This window comes from Plasmopara halstedii (genome assembly GCF_900000015.1).
Source record: "Plasmopara halstedii genome assembly, contig: Scaffold_525, whole genome shotgun sequence".
NCBI classification, from domain to species: Eukaryota; Oomycota; class Peronosporomycetes; order Peronosporales; family Peronosporaceae; genus Plasmopara; species Plasmopara halstedii.
Window position 1 is genome coordinate 824,076 of NW_020187445.1, and position 21,548 is coordinate 845,623.

At 44.1% G+C, this 21,548-nt stretch overlaps 5 protein-coding genes across 5 annotated transcripts; 1 reads left to right on the forward strand and 4 right to left on the reverse strand.

The window, feature by feature from the left end:
* Positions 1-2,629: 2,629 nt before the first annotated feature.
* Positions 2,630-2,870, reverse strand: PHALS_10795 (uncharacterized protein; the record flags this gene model as incomplete). The annotated part of the gene is made up of 2 exons (XM_024726286.1): positions 2,630-2,693; positions 2,776-2,870. The coding sequence occupies 2 exons, from the start codon at positions 2,868-2,870 to the stop codon at positions 2,630-2,632; spliced, it is 159 nt and encodes a 52-aa protein (XP_024576978.1).
* A 1,703-nt stretch (positions 2,871-4,573) lies between these two features.
* Positions 4,574-7,342, reverse strand: PHALS_10796 (uncharacterized protein; the record flags this gene model as incomplete). Its single annotated transcript, XM_024726287.1, has 1 exon — positions 4,574-7,342. One exon carries the CDS (start codon positions 7,340-7,342, stop codon positions 4,574-4,576), a length of 2,769 nt encoding a protein of 922 aa, XP_024576979.1.
* A 177-nt stretch (positions 7,343-7,519) lies between these two features.
* PHALS_10797 (Zinc finger, C2H2) lies at positions 7,520-9,616 on the forward strand (the record flags this gene model as incomplete). The annotated part of the gene is made up of 1 exon (XM_024726288.1): positions 7,520-9,616. One exon carries the CDS (start codon positions 7,520-7,522, stop codon positions 9,614-9,616), a length of 2,097 nt encoding a protein of 698 aa, XP_024576980.1.
* A 370-nt stretch (positions 9,617-9,986) lies between these two features.
* On the reverse strand, positions 9,987-11,390 carry PHALS_10798 (uncharacterized protein; the record flags this gene model as incomplete). The annotated part of the gene is made up of 1 exon (XM_024726289.1): positions 9,987-11,390. One exon carries the CDS (start codon positions 11,388-11,390, stop codon positions 9,987-9,989), a length of 1,404 nt encoding a protein of 467 aa, XP_024576981.1.
* A 6,632-nt stretch (positions 11,391-18,022) lies between these two features.
* On the reverse strand, positions 18,023-18,297 carry PHALS_10799 (uncharacterized protein; the record flags this gene model as incomplete). Its single annotated transcript, XM_024726290.1, has 3 exons — positions 18,023-18,071; positions 18,112-18,199; positions 18,273-18,297. The coding sequence occupies 3 exons, from the start codon at positions 18,295-18,297 to the stop codon at positions 18,023-18,025; spliced, it is 162 nt and encodes a 53-aa protein (XP_024576982.1).
* Positions 18,298-21,548: the final 3,251 nt, after the last annotated feature.

Genomic DNA, 21,548 nt, shown 5'->3' on the forward strand with positions numbered 1-21,548 from the left:
GTGTGGCTGAGTAGCCAGTAGTTATGCATGTATTTGGATTTTACTATATATATTGAGGAAAATCTATACATTTAGAGTTATGCGGTTTTGCCGCAGATAAAAATAAAAAAATCAGATCAAGATTTCAAACGGAAGAGTGAATTAGCCCTGGGTTTAGGCAATAATTACTCTTGGAGTAAGCGGATTCTGATCTGCTAAACTTGTACTTGTTCTAAGTATAGAACGAAAGGTTTGTGACCTAAGTTACGCTTCCTCAAAGCACAAAGTTAAGGCAGTCCCGCTGCAAAGCGAGTATAAGTAGCAGTTTGGCCTTGGGATACTTTTTAGAATAACAGGTTTCTGAATTTAGGGAATCAATTTGAACACTATCTACATTTTTATGAACATGATATCGGAAGTAGTGAAGCAGTGTGAGCTGGGTCCGGTTATTCAACATATCGTGCCAGGACTCAAGGAAAAACGGTCATTCGTCATTTCATTATGCGTTGCTTAATTTCTATCTGGCAGTAATACATGCTCGCTTCAGATCATACGTCCTACTTAACCTATGTAGTGATTACATGGCGTCCCATGTGAGGACCCACCGAAGGTACGTTCATATCAAATATGTTTTGATGAAGCTTTCATGAATAGCTTAGACCAGAGTGTCGTCTCGGCAGCACACATCTCCACCAATTATATCTGTCAAAGCTTGAGACAGCGCTTACCAAAGCATTGTCACTTTGAGAATATATTTGAACTATTTGATCGACGGTTATTTAGCTCTTGCTTTGAAAGCGGCATCGAAGATCCCAAAATTCTGCTTCCAAAAGATTTCGGTAACGCTGCAATGTGTCATCGTACCCGTATGCTGTACGTTTCGCCTCATCAATTGGCGACGTTATCATCATGAAACACGACAACTTTTCTTCGGAGCAGCACGAGAGAACAATAATCGCATCTTCAACCCGTCCCGACTTGAAGCGTACCTCGAAGGTACTCTTGGTGAGGATAGCTACCGCTTTGTGATTTTACGTGAGAGATGTGGCAGTAACGACGATTCGCGCAACGCAGTATGATCAGTACTGGCTAAGAAGACTATCATTTCACGATAAACATCTACTAGTGTAATTAATCAAAATAGATATTTATCGTGAAAGGGTTGGCTTCTCAGCCAGTTTCTGCTAGCGAGAATCAACCGCGATCACGCCTTCTAGATCATCCGTATCTTTTTGATGTATATCGCAGCAGCATGTGGCGAAGACTGAGGTATCACAGACGGCATAGAATCGCTGGCCGGACTCTAAGAATCTATGTTGGGCCAGATAATTCTGCCCCACGCCTTTTCCGCCAGACCCCGTTACTAATTGGCATTGTTTTCAAGATGATTGGTAGTGGGCCGTGCCGTGAATCCATAAATTGCGCTATACTTGCGCAAGCTGTTGGGCAAGCCACTTCCTTAAATCCGTCCGGAACGGAGATATCGGTCAACGTTATTCGCCGCCATCTTTGTAGAATTTCCCTCAAGCTATGGTTCAGAAATAGCAACTCAGTAAGATAATCTGGTTGGCGCCAACGAACGAATTGTCTATATAGGCAAATAGCATATTTAAGTGTATACAGTCGAGCACTCAGAAGCGCTCAATGTGGTTCATCACATTATACTATCTGTGCTCTGTATGACTAAAGACGGATTTATAGTCAAAGTAGGGTTGCGCATAGACTAGATGTGGCTGTGATAGCTATTTAAACAGAGAAATGAACATAACTGGTGCGTGATACGCACTTTGGGGATAAATAGGCCTCCTTCCATTTTATCTTGCCCGGTTAATTCATTCCATTCAGAGAAATGTTGCTGCCTTGAATAAGCGGTTCGATAAAACATCAAAGATTTGATTCTGCGCAAGATGCAACCGAGCATGCTGTTTTTGAAACACACTTTTTCTACACAATCGTTTTGTGGACACTTGACACCAGTTCGTGAGATTTGTTCAGCTACAAAACGAAACGAATTCGTATCATCATTGATAATATCTAATCTGCGCATTTCATACTTTACGGGTATTCTCAATGAAGGGCTCGTACATTGTGCGCCAGCGTCATGAGCCAGCCTTTTCATTTTAGCTGAACGTTTGTAATTTATAAGTATGGCGATAATTTTTGTTGTCCGAAAGACGTATTCAGCCGGATTGTGATTTTGTCCCTGATACGTTTTGCTACCGAAATGTACCGGCCGCGTTTTTGTTGAATTAAGAACCGCACTTTGCAGCGGAGCTCAGCGGACTTAAATTAAGGAGCTAGGCACGACTATTGACAGAAAAATGCTGAATATATGTTCAGCCAAACGCGTTCGTTATGCCGTGAAGGTGATCATTTGAAGCATTCGCGTGGTGGTACCATGGATCTCGAGCGAGGATCTTCTACTCATTGCGTGTTTAATGAATGAAGCAGTTCATCCCTTTACCGGCTATACCCCGCTGGCACTACTCGATAGTCACGAGCTGCTGGCTTTTTCGCAACGGACTGGCAAGAAAGCCAGGGATGATAACCAGTATCTGCAAAGCGTAAGGAATGCTCTCGATTGAAAATCTTACAGGATATTCAGACCCCACTTCGGCGAAATTGCCCTGGCGCGGTTACCATTTCTTCTTTAACCTTGAACACCCTCGGCCATTTGCTCTACTAATGAGGAGATAAACGCTTTGTCAGAACAGCTATCTCATAGAAACGACCAGGACCATACACTACTGGGGATTAAAGTACGGGAGTCTTTCCCGCGACCTCTGCATCGTGTACTTCGCAAATGAATTTATTAGAAAGCATCCGCTACGCTGAAGTTTACTTGCTTGCAAGCAAGCTTGCATAGCCTTAAGACAGATAAGACAGCGCATTCTCGCCACCAAGTTGCAATGCAATTCACATCGACAGTTTTACCAGCATGCAATTCTCAAGGAATATCCCAGATGAAGAGTACGGAGTTTCTCAAACGCTGCTCCTTTAAGAGCAAGCGCGATCCTTGATTATTGAATATCTGCCGGGTTACATAGCACGCGTGTTTCTGTTGGTTCAGCAAACTATCTACATGATTTGATGTGATGGCCCTCTACCTGTAGTGATTGAAGCCATGACGAGAAAATTGGCATGATTCGACGAGCAAACTGGGTATCGTTGTGAATTACTTGGCGCGATATCGCAGCACTATCTGCTGTTGGAAAAAGGCACGATCTCTGTGACTTCATAAAAGAGTCGGCAAGTTGAATTGTGCACCTCGTCAATGGTAAAAAGAAATTACCCTATGTCTTCAGGTATGGGCGGTGAGGTTCGGTTAGTACTTAGCGAATCGCTTCGATCGCTTTTTTGTCGTAGAACATATACTGGTCATTGCTCTTAGAGTATCTCTCGTGAGAACCACGCTGCTTCTGAAGGCACACTGAACCATCTGATCAAATACGCGGGTGGAGACTCCCAATGCGAGTATACTTTTGAGGAGCAGACACGCAAGTGTGTGACGTTCGGTGTGAGACTCCACGAGCAGTGCTTGCTCGCTAGCGCTTACTTTTGTCCAGCGTCTTAAAGTGACCACAAATTTGTGAGGTCCAGTATGCTTTGCATCTAATTGAAAGAGGATGCAACGGTGTGAGCGCTGTTTTATCTACTCACACTTGCTTGGGATGTCCATGATTTTACACCATAAAATGTGGATTCTTTTCGAGCATGCCAATTTATGGTCCCAGTATTGTCGGTTGAATACTTGGCAAAGATCACGCTATGTAGTAGCTAATGTGTGCGAGTCGCCGCATACTTAGATGTTATCGAGCAAGGGCTTTCCCAATAGTTGGGACATTAAGTGGTTTATTGATCAAAAGATGCTAAGCTATACATGCGTAACATGCCTGTTAATTGCGAATTTTTATCTGATGAAGCTCAAATTCAAAACGCGCACTCGAATAATAGATAATTGATCAGTAAGAAGCAAACTTTGGCAATTGCAAAAAACACCCTTAGAATTCCAGCTCAGCGGCTGACATCCCTAACGGATGTTCTTTTGAATCAGCAGAAATAGGAAGGTACCTGCATCTTCAGGAACCTATCCACGGATCATCTAAGGACCTTGTCACGATCGCTTGAGTTTAATGCGTCAACAGCGTTAAGTTTGCCATCCCATACTTTGACACGGTCAAGAATATCAACAAACCAGCCAGAAAGTAGTTTCAAGGTTCCTTTCTCACCGTTCCCGACGTTTAACGTACGAATTTTTCAAGAGAACAGTCAAAGATTGTGCGCTTCCACATATCGACAAGCACATGCGCGTCGTTCAAGGCTTAGGAAACATTTCTGGTACAAGGTTTGATCACAGCTATTACCGAAGAAAAAGGACTATAAGATGCTAGCATAAAATCGCTAAATGAAACACCTTTTCCTGCACTTTGTGTAATTTGGAGCCAAATAAGATTTATCTCATTGCAAACGGATGTTCAATTGTGTTCTAGCATGTGCAAATTTCGAGGTTGGGTAGGAGCAAAGACGGAATGATCCTTCAATGTTACAAGCATTGAAATTTTAAGGTTAGTCAGTGCGACTATCCCTGTTGCTCTCAACCGCAGATTTCATGCTGAAGATGTCTCACATTTTGTTCCAGTAGATTCATTCGATCTGAAAGCGTTTTTGCCCAAATTTGCATGCATTTATTGCAACAACAGCCTTCAGGGTTTGTTAAATCGCCATCGTGCTCATCAAGCTGTTCGACCATATTCGACTTCGCACCTGTCCGCTTGAAACTCGCTGACGATGCGACAACTGCAGTATCATCAATTGCAGCTTTAGTAAAGTCATTTTCTATGACATTGACCCCCGGATGAGCCTTTGTACGTGTAGCAACATCAGCGTGATGGTCGGAGCTTCGAGATGCTTGCAGGCCAGCGGTCGGGTTTGTGCATGTGTGAATCGGTGCATCCACCGCGATGATTTTCGAGACCTCATTTGCTGGTGCTTCCAGTGCTGTTAGTTTCGCTGATTCTGCGAACGATATCACGTTTGCTGGTTGGTGCAAAACAAATTTTGGTGCAAACGGCGTTTCATGTGGCAAGTGTGATGCTTCGTCACTCGTATCATGTGGAAAACAAGACCGATTGCGCATGTCTTCAGATGTTAACGATGCAGTCGAGTGTGCATCAGTCAAAACTGAAGATGACAGTGCAAGAACCGCTGATTCGGGAAGTTTTGATTTTGACTTATTCTGGGATAGTATCGTGACTGAGTTAGTTGAGTGCACAAGCAACGATGCAGAGTGATTGGAAGGTCTTGCGGGAGACGATGTAGCTAGTTGGACCGAAGGAACTACTGCTGCCGTATCCACGCATTCAGGAACTCCAGTAGTTGTTGGAGACGTTGAGGTGGAGATGGCAATTGAAGCTGCAGTCTGAGTTAGATACTCACTCGATTTTTTTTCATTCGATATCGCTTGGGACAAGATCTGATGTGAAGCTCTAAAATTTCGGTTGGGCTCCAGATCAGAAGATAAACGAGTTGCAGGAGATACCGGCATCTCGTATTTGTGCAAACTTTTCTCTGTTTCTGTCCGTATACGTTTGTTGCTTGGTTCTGCGTTACTCACTGAATCGTGCCAAATGTTGTCATCTGAAGATCTATCCAGATTCGAAGCGAGACGAATACGAGAGGGCTTCATATAATCCTGATTATGGTCAGCCTGACATTCTGCATTTAACGGTGAGGAAAAATCATCACCTTCCTTTGCCGCTGTCGAATCTCCTGACTTCTTCACTCTACGTGTAGCGAACTCAATCCGAAATCTCCTTTCCTTCATTGGATCGCTCTTTATTGACGCCTTATTTTCGTTGAAATTTCGCAACCAGAGCCAGAATCGAAGATCATACAGCCCCATTGTTTCACCAGGAAACAATGGAACTGGAATAGGATCCACTCGAGAGCACTCCTTATCAGCCGATCGGTCGTTCCTCGCCTTGCTTTGTAGAGCCTTTCTATATTGCTCTAGCGTATAAACTCGCCTTTCAAGCAATATCCACCGAGGCTGATTCTGCAGCAAGCGCTCACTGTCATATCGCGGGATATCCACACGCAACGAATTCATTTGCCGTGGTTGTTCAGAAGGCTCAAAGGATTCTCTTTGGGACTGAAAATGTTCCTGTAATGCCTTGCTCTCTCCATACGGCACTGGTGGACGGCCTCTCTCTGGATCTCGACGATTGTTTCGTAATGGCGACCTCGATCGAGAAGGAGAGCGACCTGGCGCTGAGGCAATGAAACGAGCTGATTCGACTGCATCAGACGATTCCGTCCTCATAATCGCAAACGCGTACCACATTGAGCGTTCTTTTGCTGGATCATCACGTAGTGATGCTAACGAAATATTGCGCGATTTAAGCCACCATTTAAACTTCAACGTATACTGCTGTATAGTTTCACGGCGCAACAATGTTATGGGAATTCGCACTTTTGCCTCACGTGGACGTTTTAGATCATCTTCACAAATCAATCCATTACGTAGTTTAAATATCTCGCTTCGAAATGCTTCAACTGATATCACTCGTCGTGCCAGCAACACTTCTCTTTGACTTTCTAGAGACGGACTGCGACCGTGAGGTGACACGGATCTACGCATTAACGACAGCACAGACCCCTCACTATGTTGCGGCGATGTAGTTGCTTTGCTCGTGATAAAATGAGGCGATCTCGATGGCGACCGAGCCTGAATGTCGATATTTGAGCGATGTAAGATCTCACGCAGCGGCGGCGGCCGATGGCTTTCCAGACGGGAATGTTTCGATTGCGATTCGTCATGAAGCCTGGATCTTTCGACTGGTTTTGAGCGATTTCGGGCCATGTCGAAAAGAGGTCGGTCCAAAACCTGTTTCGCTCTTGTCAGTGAAACTTCTTGATCGCATTCATGGTCTTTCACTCCTTTTTGGTGTAGAGTCGACCGCGGTGAGTAAGCTATATTTTTATGTCGTGTAAAAGAAGGCGATCGCGACCGAGACCTGGAGCGGGACCGAGAACGAGACAGGTAGTAACGAGATTTTACTTGATGTGAAGATGAAGTAAGTATCCCTTTACTTCTTGACTGTGCGAATTGTCGCCTATATTCCCGCTCGCGTGTAGGGTTGTCGCGCATTGCAGCCAGCGAAAGTTTCTGCACAGCCATCCAACGTTCAAACTCACGCTCGTAATCCTCACCAGACCAAGGTGGACTTGAACTCTCCCTCATCGCGCTTCCGTCCAAATCACGTACTTCCTGACCACATCCATCCACTACGCGCTTGGAAGGGACATCCCGATAATTTTTAGTCTTGGCGTCAGATGCAACGCCTCGAGCTTGTCTGTCCATGTGCGATTGCGAAAATATTTGGTCTTTTCGGTAATATATTATTACTAAACTTAATCTAATTGACTGGAGTGTATACTTTCACCATCTACTTATGTACGTATCGTATAGCGTTCATCATTTCGCTTTGCAGTAAAAAAAAAATACGTTTTAACCGACATCAAGTCTTTGAAAACGCGCATGACTACTGAAGAGGTCATACTGAACCCGTCCAAATCTACTTTAAGTCCCATTGCGGAGAAGAACCTGTTTCCGGCTCAGCTCATGCTACCAAACAACGAGTGTAGCAGTGAACAGCTCGCGCCTCATGTACAGGAGAAGCAAGTTTATGATGGAGACGTCGCTACTATTCGAAGGGAAGAAATCGTCGAGACTGACTCCCCTCCTACTCAAGCAGACAGAGTTAAACGAAGCGAGAACGAAAGTAATCCTATTGGTGCGTCCTGCAATAAGGATATCCCGCCAGAGGCGAGTCTTCGCTCTCACTCGGAGAGTACGTCCCATTGCAACCAACCAGATTTGTCATCTATGCCGAAAGATGGCAAGGTGGAGCCCAAAATTTGTTTAAAGTGTGGTAAAACATTTGCAAGCTGGCAGGGACTGCGTGGACATCTTAATCGTGTGAATCCTTGCGATCATGATACGACTGTACGACGACGAACCCCGGTGTCTAAAACGTGTCATAAGTGTGGTAGAACATTTTCGAGTCCACAGAGTCTCCGCATCCACTTAAATAAAATGAAGCCATGTGACCGGGATAAAACAAGACCCAGGTCACCACCAGAACCACCGGCGACAACGCCTTGTCCTGTTTTGCAGGTAATGAGTACTGAGGAGGTAAAAATGGAACAACGGAAGGTAAAAGCTAGGTACCAAGCTCGCAAAGCGTATCTTAAGAAACGTGGACGGCTTGATGAACTTGGAAACCCTCCTTTGTTGCGCATCCAATCTAATGATGGTCTTAACGATTTAGAAAAGACTGTTAATGAAGAAGAGCATCAAAGAGAGATATCAGATGAATCACTGCAGGATGGTGATAGTCTAGATTTGAAAATGTCTTCTGAGGCAAAAAAGCCGCGTACACAAGAGAAAGTAGCACAAGAAGTGGACAAAATGGATGACTTTTCCTCTAATGTCATCAAGCAAAAAATATCCGAGCCTCTTATACCAACGTCGTCGCTGCAAGATCCTTCAAAACGGCCAATGGCCAGCGAAGGCAGCTTTTTCTACCGCTTAAAATATGACCATGGCGGTGATCTCCTTGCTGGTGGTTGCAGCTGTCCACCGTGTGTTCGACGATGGGCGAGAAATATCATGAATCGAATGCAGAAGCTTGAAGACGAAGTGGTAATGTTACGTCAGCAAAAATTGGTTGAAGATAAAAGCAATAATGTTATTACTGGTGCTAATAATGCATCGAATCACGATGTAAGTTTGCACACCCGCTCTGAGAAATCACATGTCAGTCAGCCCACATGTCCGGGTGGTATGAATATGGAAGGGATGGTTTCGAGTAAAACTGTGGTGAATGGTCATTCTAATGCAAGTTCCATTTCCATATGTAATAGCGTGAAGTCCGCGTGTCAAGTGCCAGAGATCGAATTCGAGAAATATTCGGACAACAATCCCCCACCTTCTCAAAAGAAGGCTGAATTGGCATCCCACGAAAAGGATTTTTGCACCGATCAATCAAGATTATACGAACAACACCCAATTTCCTCTGGCTTACAAGGTCTTGGTTTAGATAAAAAAAGTTTAGTGGAGGCTTACACTCACTTGAACAACCAGATTTTGATAAAGGAAAGAACGATTACAGAAATTGAGGCCCACGGTGACAAACCGGAACTTCGAAAGAAAGTGGATGAACTTTGCTTGTTTATAAGCGTAGAAAAAGCTAAACGTGAAGTTATGGTGGCCTCTCTCATCGCGCGCGAGTGGAAAAGTCGATGGGACGAATTCAGAGCTTTATTCGAAGATAACACTTCCCACAATGCACCTCATGATGAACAGGCCCACCACAAAAAGTGGTCTGAGATTTCTAACGAAGTGTCCACCAAGGACGAGGCTATTGCTGAGTTAGAGAGGCGGATGGACGTTCTTGTAAGTGGTGGAGAAAATACCCGTTCTAGGTATGCAGAGATGGGCGAGCTTTCCAGCAAAATGGCGGCTGAGTACGATGCTAAAATGGCATTAGAAGGCGAACGTGAAGAGGTTTTTGTGGGTCTAGTAAAATCAAGTATTCGCATTCGGTGGCTAGTTAAAAACGCCTTGCTATAGTAGCCATTAATATAGAATAGTTGTAATTCTTCGACGTACTCATGTTTACAATCGTCATACCGTTATTCAAACAAATTAGATGATAATGCTGCATTTGCACAGCACACGTACATGCTTTCAACCAAATTCAAACCATAATTGCACATTCACAGAAAGTTTACATATTTTACGAATAAAGGTTGCACACTGATCGAAGACTGATAACTTATTCTTGAGCGAACACTCGAACAAAAATTAGTGTGTACAAACGCAGTTTTTAACCTTGCTCCAATAAATAAATAAATGACACTGGTCACAGATATACACGGAAAGCAAGTCCAAGTACAGATGGTGCTTTCTTATAATATTACACGATGATCCGATTGCCATTTTACGAGAAATATTTTTGCTTGATGTATGGATAATAGACAATAATAGCCACGAGAAACACGGTCATTCGATCAAGCACACCGCACGTCTGGCTTCCTTCGGGAAAGTAGAAGGCTGAGGTGGAAACTTTGGCCATTTGCCTTACATGTACCATCCACAAGCGACACCATTGTCCGAGTGTAATGGCACCAATGAGAACAATTACTTCCACGGTGGTATAATCTTCGCCATTCAATCCCAAATAAATAATCGCGATCATTGTAGCTCCGCACATCAGCGAGATCAAAAGAGCTTCCAAATCCTCCGTTGTGGCTTCAAATTTAAGCTGTGAATTGCGACAATATTTAAATACTTCTGGCCGGCGAAGCTGCAACTGTTTAGCAAGACAATTTCCTACGTCTGCAGCCAACACCACGAGTAAGAAAAGCGCAAATTGATTTCGAAATTGATCATTCATTGTCTGGTCGATCAAGTCTACGAAAGCGATGAGCGGGGACACAATACAGACAAGACCGAGTACATCGCACATCACGTGCAGCAAACTTTGTATAACAACCTTGCTTGTCACAACACGGGACACAATAATAATGATCGCGCCTGCCAGAATAATGAACAGCGGATCCAGCTGTGCGTCGGAGGTAATGACGTTAACATGAAGCTTTAAATAAGCATTCATACTTGCTACAAGGAAACAGGCCTGATATACGACAAGCACCAGAGCATCAGCACCAGAAGGTGCTAAAGAACTACAGAAAATAGATACGAACGCTGCTTCTACAGACGCAGCAACCATCATCCTCCAGCCTGAGGCGGGACTTTTGCTTTCAAACACTGTGGTCTCCAAAGCATATCCCAATGAAAGGCTTACCCCAGCGCCTACTGTGGCCAGTACAAAGGAGCCGAGATACCACCGTCCGCTGCACACCCTGTTCGTCAACGGCGCAATGGCAAAGCTTTTAGCACGCATGGTCTCGTTCAGCAACAGTGTGTAGCTCTCATTTAGATCTTCTCTTCGTAGCGATTGTTCTTCGAGGGCACGTAATCTTCTAATTTCTTCATTCTCTACCGAAAAATTTTGTGTCTGTTGTGTCCGATGTGACTGACCAATTTCGTCTGCTACGGCTCCAGTCGCTGTTGCTGCCGAAACCGCGAGCGCTTCCTCATGCAAAACTACTGCAAGTAAAAGCCGCTGGCAAATACGAAAAGCTAACCAGCTCCACTCAACTGCGCCTATGGCCAACAGCACATGCCCAAGGAATAGTAGAAGGTATGCATCTCCCACCTCCACAAGTGCGAGGACACCTGCGGGGAGCACAACATATGTGATAAATGGAAAAAGCGACATAAGTACGTGTGATGAGCACGCAGCGTGACAAGGCGGAGGCCGCTCCTGCCGCTCCGTCATGGCAAAATTGATGAGCGATTGGATGAAGAATTTATCTTGACATATATATGGCAGGTCAGGTTTCGTGTCAATAACGAGTCTCGTTGTTCAAGTATTTATCGTACCTTTCTTCTCTAATTGCAAGAAATGATAGGATTAGTTGAAATAGTGGTAATTTAGAACTGACCAATTGCAATGTTGTATGCCGCAATAATTGCGATTATTCCAATCGTTAAAGGCCGCAATCTTTTGCATCTCAGAGTTCTAATGGTGCATCAATATGAGAAACTCGCAAGACTTACATCAATTCTCACAATGAGTGGAGCTCTGAGCGCTGTCTTTGGTAATTTAAATGTAATTCTACAGATTATAGTACCACTATTTAGTTTTCCTTAATTAGTGCCCAATTGGTTGACTCTCAAGTTTAGTTCAGGTCAGGTTATGAGCACTCAATTACGCTGCTGTTCTCTCATGTTAAGCTCGTGTCATTCGACGCACAGGGGATGAGGAAATCGGTCACCATTCAGGTTCCTATTAAGAGCCTCTTGGGTACACAATTTTATTTTAGGCCAAGGCTAGAGCTGAATACATAAGTCTTACAATCGCGAGGCTGGTTATATTGATGTATTTACACCACAGAATCGGAGACAGGCTCGGAAGTGCCTTGACGAAGTATCATGATAAGCAGCGATACGGTTGAGGGTGAGGTGGGGGAGTGTGAGGAGAAGTTCACGGGATACCAATGCGTTTCTGTATTATAGAGAAGTATGACACAGGGACACAGAAATTTAATCAATTTAGGCTAGACTTAAGTGTATGTCACTCTTGACAGTAGAGCAAAGAAGCACCTTGTTACTTGAGCGGCTCTCAAATTCTCTCCAGCTTGGAGCGAGCGATCTATCCTCTGTGCATCAATTGTCGTGGACTCGTAGAGTCAGAGCGTTCTCCGTAGCATACGGTAGCACTTGTCCTCAAATTAATCCCCCCAATTTAACAAGACAGTATACTTGTGGGAATAAAACATGATTGGTTACGCAAATTTTCTTCAGACAGCAGGCACGCGTTACACAAATGCACTAAGTTATTTACGTTTGGAACGCCTCAGTAAGACGTTTGTGGGTGTACAGCCGGCTCCATAGAGATTCAAATTCGTGGCCGCTTTTTTATGATTTGCCAATATCTCCAATTGTAACGACAAAAATAATTTCCCGATGGATAAGAAAGGGTGAGATGGACGCGAAGCATCAGTGGCCCTCTTCGCACTTCCGTGTGGTACCTCAGTACTCCAAAATCGAAAGTTTTCAAACGGACCATTCGGGTGTGAGCATTATTTTTGGGTTTGCCAAAGGCACATTTGGTGCTTTCGACACTAAGTCGGTTGCGGTCTGCTGGTGCAAAAGGGCTACAAGTTGTTTTACCTATATAGCTTCCCGGCGGTCTTTGTTTCATATCAAAGTTCGCGTAGTGCAGCAAAATACTGAGAACATATTTATTTAAGTATTTGACAGCAGATTGGACGTCGTCCGCTTCATCTGATGTCATGATAGTTCCTCGCCAACAGTGGTAATATGAAACAGTCAACATTAATAATGCTAATATTAACGAGTTCGGATGCCCTCTAGACATTCGAAAACCTTCGCATCTTGTTCTGATACAGGTAAGGCTTTTAAATCAATCCCCATGTGTATCATTGATTCAATAAACAGGATAATTCAGCCGAAATTCATTTCTTATTGGTTTCATTTCGAACAAATATTTGAAAAAATGTTTAAAGGTCACGTGTTGTGTAAACCACATATTTGGGTATCGTTAACATTAACTATATATCCTGCATAGTTGAATCTCCATATCAGAATTAGAGACACTGATCATTTTAGGGAAGGTTTAAGGCCTATCGACCATAATTAAGGCCGCCTTTCCTTTTACTCGCCGTTCGCGTAATCATCATCTTACTGGAAATGAGCAACACGCGGTAAAACGTGTTGACTATTAAAGTCTGTTTCAGGAGGTGTGTGTATAAGGACGGGTAATTCCCGTTACAATATCAAATACAGCGTATTCGATCTATCTTTTATGAGCTAGCTCATAATCCGGACGATGTGACAATGCGTCAGCCAGCACGTTCAGTTTTGCTAATTTATACGCGGCCGGGAATTGTTCTCTGCGAATACGAAAACCATCGAGCCATCCGCTGTAACAAGTGAGGAAATATTGCAAGCTTGCAGAAAAGCGGAGTTGAACAAAAGAGGTGGACACGAGAGTATGCCAGAGCATTAGATGGATCTTGAAGAAGAGGTTTTGGCTCTGCGTAACGAGTTGAAGCTGCCACGCACACCATTAATGATCTAGTATCAGGCTCTGGACGCTCTCGACCTAAAGGTTGCGACTCTTGAGCAAAAATCCAAGTTGCGGGAGGCCGAGCTTCAGGTCGTAATAGATCGCACCCTGAAGTCGAAACATCTGGAACAGTTAAGTCGCGAACGTATGGTTGTTGTCGTGGGCAGGGTGGTTCTTTTCTGCTGTCGCGATTGAAACGACACGACACGATCGTGTCCTTCTGAATCCTTTTGCAATAGTGTACAACCGATTGCAAACTCGGAAGCGTTACACACCACGCTATACGGCTTCGTATCATCTGATAATGCAACCAATGGTGCTCTCGACCAACTGGTCTCGATCTGAGTCAATGCTTCTTCACAAGTGGATTACCACTCCCATGGTACGGTCTTCTTAACGAGTTTGATAGTGGGCGTAACGTTTTTGCGTAGTTACGCGAGAAGGACGCAGGTAAATGAAAAAAAAAACATCACAAGCCACTCCCATAACATACCCGACGGTGGCTTTCAGCCCTTAAATAAACGTCCTTTTACTTCATCAAGATTTGATGATATCTATCAACAGAAACGAGTACACTAAAATACGGTGGAAGATGACATCCTTGCGCGGAATCGGCGTTTGAGTGGACATCGTCTACGTATTTAACTTGCTAAAGTCGTAAGAGATACGCGATTACAATTCGGTTTGCGCACACAAAACGTCGGCGCGCTGTGAGGGGAGCTCTCCCTCACCAAATCAGCAGCTTGTTTTTGAACAAAGAAATCATCAATTTACCCACTTTGCTCACACGACAGTGGCCACTGTCGAACAAATGCATGCTTTGGATCAGTTTCACGATCATTTCGTGACGAACTCCACGTTCAGGTGGAAGAACATAGACGTTTTCGCACCAAGGACGTCATCCTTGTATTTCATAACAAGTGGATAATCGGATGAGTTGGATCCTTCAAACAGCATATCCGCTGCGTGACTCCACACGCTGATCAGCGTAATTCCGCTGAATCAACCTTCGACTGTAGCAACACGACTTCCGCAATGTCGTCACACTTGAGGTCGTGTAGGAAGTCATCGTAAGTGACTTCCTCGAGCTTCACTAGCTCGTCTATCTTGGGCAATGGTGCTAGAATAACATCTACTCTTGTAAGATTACACCCAGTCATTGCATCCACAACATCATATTCGTATGCTATATTTCCGTCGTTCCACCCATCAAACAATCATCTTGCGAGAGAATGGTGAAACGATGGCTGGCCTCGACTGAAGAGTAGTACACTTGACTACCTCACCTGCGGAATCAACCGCGTCCAGAGCGGGAGTATCAGTACCGCGATCATCATATTCCGATTATTCCTTCACATGTGTGCTCAGCCACACAACGGGTAAAAGCACCACCATTGAGATCAGGTGTACCGACTGGCCCACGATCCGACTCGACTCTCCCACAATCCGACTCAACCAATGTATAAGGCGTCATCAGCCGCGGTCGAATCCTTTGACTTTCCAGTAGACTCATATCAGCAACATCTTCCGTCTTGAGTAGGCATACAATTGGCAGTTCTCCCTTATAATTTTTTCCATTAAGCAATTTGCTAATCCCACCGACGATTCACTTGTTTTCCTGGTACCACTTGATCTGTCGACACCCTTCCTGAGTGACCACCAGTGGTCACTCCATACGACTTCGTATCTTCTCTAACCTGGGGAATTTCAATTACGTGACATATAAAAACAAAGTGTGGATCATTCATTACCTATTCGACTGTCGAGCGCCTAAACACTTGTTCCTTTGCTGTATGGCGATGTTGCGTAAATCCTTTTAGTCTTTGTGTGAAGTTTTCTAGCGGAAGGTCTTAAGGTTTGTTTAGAACAACACATATTTCGGGGGGTATATTTACCAGGTTCATCATACGGCAAACATGTGTATAACATCTACTAGCAATCGATCGATATCTCGAAGATTACCCGTAAGTATTCTTCATGTTGGAAAAAGACTTCGACGCTTGGTCAAGATCTCATTGAACTTCCAAATGATACTTTGGTCGACAATCTATATGTTGTAGATCCGGCTAATGACGAGGAAGATGTACAGCACGTAGTTTAACTTAGATTGATTGTATCAGCGAAAGAATATATACCTCAATCAAAAATTTCAAAACTTGCAACAATGAATAACTCGCCACTCGTACCATATTGTCCACAACAAGCGCTGAAGTACGGATAAAATTAACGAGGCTGTTGCGCAAAGGCTACCTACACCAGCAGTCTCATGAATTCTTATTAATCGACTCAGACCGTTTCAAAGAGTAAGGTACAATATACGATTGAATAAAACGCTTCTATATTTGTGCGAAAGAATACTTTCACGAGCAAGGCCATCCATAAATCGTGGCTGCTTCTCGCTTGACCTACGAAACTGCTTCAGCCCCTTCAGCTCCTGCGCATATTCTTTCACGGATAGGACACGAGATGCCACGATCTCACTTCGGCTTCTTTGATTACTTGAGGTATCAGCTTTATGGGCTGGTGTAGGTGCCTTTGATCGAGTTGCTGATACGAATTTCTTGGGTTGAGTTGCACGTAAGGGCATCTGTAGCGAGGTCAAGAGATAACTGTCTTCAACAATTGATGCTGAATGTAAATTGAAAAATGATCTATGAAGCCTTCCTGTGTCAGCAAGCTCATCACGAGGGATTGACTTTGATCTTTACGCGCTTTTTTTGCTCGCCTTTCTTAGAAGCACTTGTGTCAAGCTCCCTCAACTTGTCAATCGTTTGTAAAGTAGAAAGCTGCTTCTCATCGAATCGTGCATCGATACTGCGCCTCAACAGTCGCTCATTCTCTGTCTTTTGTGGTTGTTGTTATTATGGCTCCTTCGTGACGCTCCTGTATCAATCAGCTTGAATGGTGCTTTAGCTGCTCATCAGTCTTGTAATTGCGAAGATGTTGGGGAACCTCCTTATTGGGCGTTTGGGGCAGCGACATAACACGCTGCTCTCGCGTAAAGGTTTCGACTGACAGCGCACTCTTCAATATCTGGTCGGCTTTAGCAGTCTTCACACTTAAGCACGTTTTATTGGAAGGGGGCAATGGTTGAGGTGTTTCTATGCCTTAAAAGGAAAAGATTCCGTTGCTTGACCAAGTCTGCTGACTCTCTTTCCCTTCATAGTTAATCATGAAATTTGACGGTATGAGTCAAGCCAGAAACGGTAATGTTTGCATAATCTACGACATAGATAGTCTCCATGATGGAATTTTTATGATATTGACGTCGAATGCATCTGTTTGGGTATATTCCATGCATAGATGCCTTGAATTTGCACACGTCTATGATCAAACTACTTTCGATAATTCCTCGGCGATAGTTTACAGGACGGATATTTATCAAATGCAAGCTGTAATCGATTATGTGCGCTTTAATTGGTAGATCGCCGAAAAATATTTCTGTTTCGGCGCTAATGAAAATTATATCTGTGAATTTTTCGTCAGGGAATATGAATTTTCGGATAACCCTTTAAAAATGAGGCCGTCAAACATTGCTGGCGCTACACCCGGACGGTGCTTCCAAGTTCATTACAGTAACAGTGTGTTTGTGGTCTATGGCTCAATACGAGTTTGTGGCGTTTGTGCTGTAAGCAAAGCCGACGTGGGCGTCGCCGCTGTGCTGTGTTGCTCCCGGAGCTTGAAACTAGACCGGTATACGTCTATCATAAAATGCCCGGCAACAAATGTCGCAAATATTCGCACCGCCAAATCAGGCGGATTGCGTTCGAGCATAAAATCGTCCATCACTCATTAAAACATAAATGTGCAGACTATGCCTATCATTCGAAATCCTTGATAGCCGATAAAGGACGTCAACATCCGAATTCGTGTACATTATATGACTATGGACAATTATATCGTCAAGAAGTTGCTCGGTACAAATGAGCGTTGCGGCCTAGATAGTTATGTAACCAGACGACCGAACGGTGCTTGTATGTTGACAGTCCTTGTGGTATCTCTAATTTTCAGTTCATTTGAAGCATGATAAATTGTCTTTCTGGCCTTATGTGCAATTCGTGATATTCATCAATTTTGTACGAAGCATTGTACAATGCACATACGCACATACTGTTCTGACGTACATTTTTGCCAACATTGGCGTTTAATGGCGGGGGTGATTGCTGATTGTGATCATTTACCGTAAGCCAATTACATACAGAAAATCGGTGATTTTACGCTCTCTATCCAAACCGCTTTCGTAGTTCGTAAAACAAAAAACAAATTTGGACATCGTACTGATCCCTTCATAGGCCCTTTGGTATGTCATGCAGGAATCACGGCGACTCAAAGAGCGAACACTCAATGTGGAGGAAACCCCCGTGTCTAGCAGATGTATTCTGTCAGCAAAGTGTAAATATAATACCTAAGGATAAATTCCCCGCGCTTGTCAATCAATTTTTTGGGCGTGATCAATGACAAGCCCATTGATGGCGGTGGCACGCTGCGCTCCTCTTTCCTACTCAATACAAACCTGGTAAACTTTCAATTTCTTCTACTGGATAACTTCTCAACATTCTAAAGAACTTTCGTATGAAGATGTGCCATTCATGTCCTCATGTATGTCATATTCTTACCATCAATAATTGTTTATAGTCATTTGTCGCTTATGCATCACGGGTATATCGCTCGGTGTTGATATTCAGCTGTATTGTCATATGTAACATGGACGAGTGATCCATCATAACGTCAGAGCCAGTGGTCAGTACAAGTGCCTCACAGTCGCCTATCTGCAAAAAGATTTGTCCTGAAAGAACACGTTTTTAAACCAACAAAATTCTCTGAAATAAAGAAAGGTCCATATTTCTGCGTCATGCGAGAGCTTTCATACAAGGCAAATTTTGGGCTCACCAGCACAAGGCTATCTTTCCGTGTCTTAAGCGGTAAATCTTTCGAGACCCATCCATTCCTTGGAGTATTTCTGGCAGGCTATATATTCCGAATGACTTCGTACCTCGAATTCAGGTCTTTGATCGTACTGCTTATCGCAAACAAATGTCTCGCTCGTCGCCCTGAAGAGTGCTTTGCCGCAAGACAAACTGATACAGTATCAGTACTTGTATATCATTTCTTTGAGCTTCTAATAGTAGCACATCGTACATATTGCACAACAACCTTGAAGCTCACAAGACTTCTCGCGGCCTAAATAACCCGGGACACTGATATCAACGACCATCAAAGCTTGTCTTGAAGTCTTGCCTCTCTGGGACAGCGACGCTTTATTCACGACTGAGTGCCATTAACCGTGGACCTTTACTAGAGACAACAGAACACAAACTCTTCGCAGTAGGCCGCTTTGCGCCACTATCATTTTCTCGCGATGAGTCTATCAATCGGCTCAGCTTATTCAACAGCGGATTGGGCACGCAGTACTCAAACTTCTGGTCCTTCCGTAGATATAGTTTTTACAGATCTAGCTGAGAATTTGCTCTCGCCAAAACTTAGTGTTGCTACGAGCTATCGCCTTGGAGTGCGCAAATGTCCTCACGTCTCACACCCATTTCGATCCTTGCGAATCAAAACTTGTGTAATGCACAGTACAGGCTGCTTGTCGCTACTACAATAAAAATGTGCATTAAAGGCGTGGGTGTAATTCGGAGCTCGAAATAAGTTGACTATGTGCTTGCAAGAAACAAGCTCAAACACCACCAGATTATTATTTGTAAAAATTGTTGACGGCAATAGACTTACTTTGACAAACTATACTGGTGAAAGAAAGCAATGTCATTGCATATTACGCGGCTTTTTGCGACAAAATTAACTTTGATGCATACTACGATTTTATTTTGTATTTTGAAGCTGATCATATTTAGTCGCTCTTGGGAAATCCGCGAGACAATAATAAGTCAGACTGGAATGTACATTTGTTGTGTGTGGATGATGTCCCCTTGTAAATCATCCCAAAATCTATAATATCATTTTACCCGCGTGGATCATACCCGATTTGTCTGCCACACACACCGACGTGGATCGTACAATAGAGATAAAGTCGAGCACGAGTGTCCCCTTGTAAATCATCCCAAAATCCTTAAAATCATTTTACCCGTGTGGATCATACCTGATTTGTGTGCCACACACACCGACGTGGACCGTACCCTGAGTGAACCACGTAACGGGGTAACACGTACCCTGGTAGAAACGGATGGGTCATACAAGATGGTGTGACCACACAATGTGACGCTACTCCTTAACAAGAAGCACTACACGGCGGGACTGCCAGATGTTATGCATCATAATTAGGTTTTACTATTCAATCAGGAAAATCCATAGATTTATATAAAGGTGGCTCTGCCGCAAATAAAACAAGAGAAATACAGTTTGGGTTCTAACCGAAATTGTGTATTTGCCTTATATTAAGATTTTGGGTACTCTTGAAGTTAGCAGATTGCGCTCCGCTACACTCAAACAAATTATAGTATAGAACGTAAGGTCGGTGACCTTAGCTTAGCCTCCTCAATTCAAAGAGCTACAGCAGCCCCGCTGCACTCGGTAGCACTAGTAGGCAATCTACACCTGGGTCGTTAGGACTAATCCTCTGTGAAGATGGAGCAGCTCTCCCATTTCACCAGGGCTTGCAGGACGGGCTTAAAATGCTGATGAATCTGCTTGGCCTTGAGGGCGTGCATCACCTTGCTTTGCAAGGACTTGAAGCGATAAGCGCGCGCCTAGAGAAGTTTTCGAGCTATGAAAATGCTCTGCTAGAGCACCTACAGCATAATGTGTCGGTGTCGACTGCATCCATGACGCCACCGTCGTCGACGGATAACTCCTTCCGACCCAAGCCGCTCATGATGAGTGTTAAGACCTTTGAGGGTAAGGATGGAGAGAATCACCTGCTCTATTTTATAGAGGCCGAGATGGCTATGGCACCCACCACGCTTCAAAGCGAGCAACAGCGCGTGGCGCTAGCTATATCTAAACTAGGGGGCCGAGCGCGAGAATGGGCACTAACGTGCAATGCTTTGGTTGAAGCGGCGTATCCCCTCTGGACGGAGTTAAGGCTGCAGCTGTTACGAGAGTTCTCTCCGCCCAGCCAGGCATCCGTCTTCTTTTAGGAAATTTGGCATTAAATGTCGAACTCAGCTTTTGAGTCGGCACGACTTAGTTGGAATGCACACGAGCGAGCCTGAGCCAATGTATCTCAGCTATGCTGAGAAAGAGGGGGAGAGCTCCGAGCTGCACAGCAGCGTTCGATCACCCGACGGTGTTTTGTCTGTAGAGACACCCCTCATCTTCGGAATGGTTGTCCCCTGCGCAAGACGTGTCAAGATTCATCAAACCGACGTCCCGCTTCTCACCAGTCCGGTTTGTTGCGGGGAAACGAGAAAGTCCAGTAGGCGTGAGGCGCCCTATTAGGGGAGAACTGAGTTCTGTTGCGCCTCAAAGAGGTAGAGGGAAGTAGGATCCAGCCTCGAAGATCTGCGTGCTCTAGAACACGGAACATGTATGCAAGCCGGGCTTGCTGGTCGTAAAAGCGAGCGTGAAGGGCTTTGAGAGACCATGGAAGATCCCGATTGACTCCAGAGTGTCGGCCTATTATGCTCGATACTCCACGATGAAGAAAAGTCAGCTGTGCTGAAGCGCTACTTTTTAATTTAAAAAAATAACATAACTAATTAAAATGATACATGCAATTTCTATTTCAATTGCTAATAAAAAACAATTGATTTATAAATAAACTGGATATTGAAGAACTAACGGATTTTTACGAATAGTGATCTGTCTTTTATTTATTAGTAGCCTCTAGAAATCGATCACTTTTGACAGGAGGTCTACAATTCGTAGAGGGCTACTATATCTCGA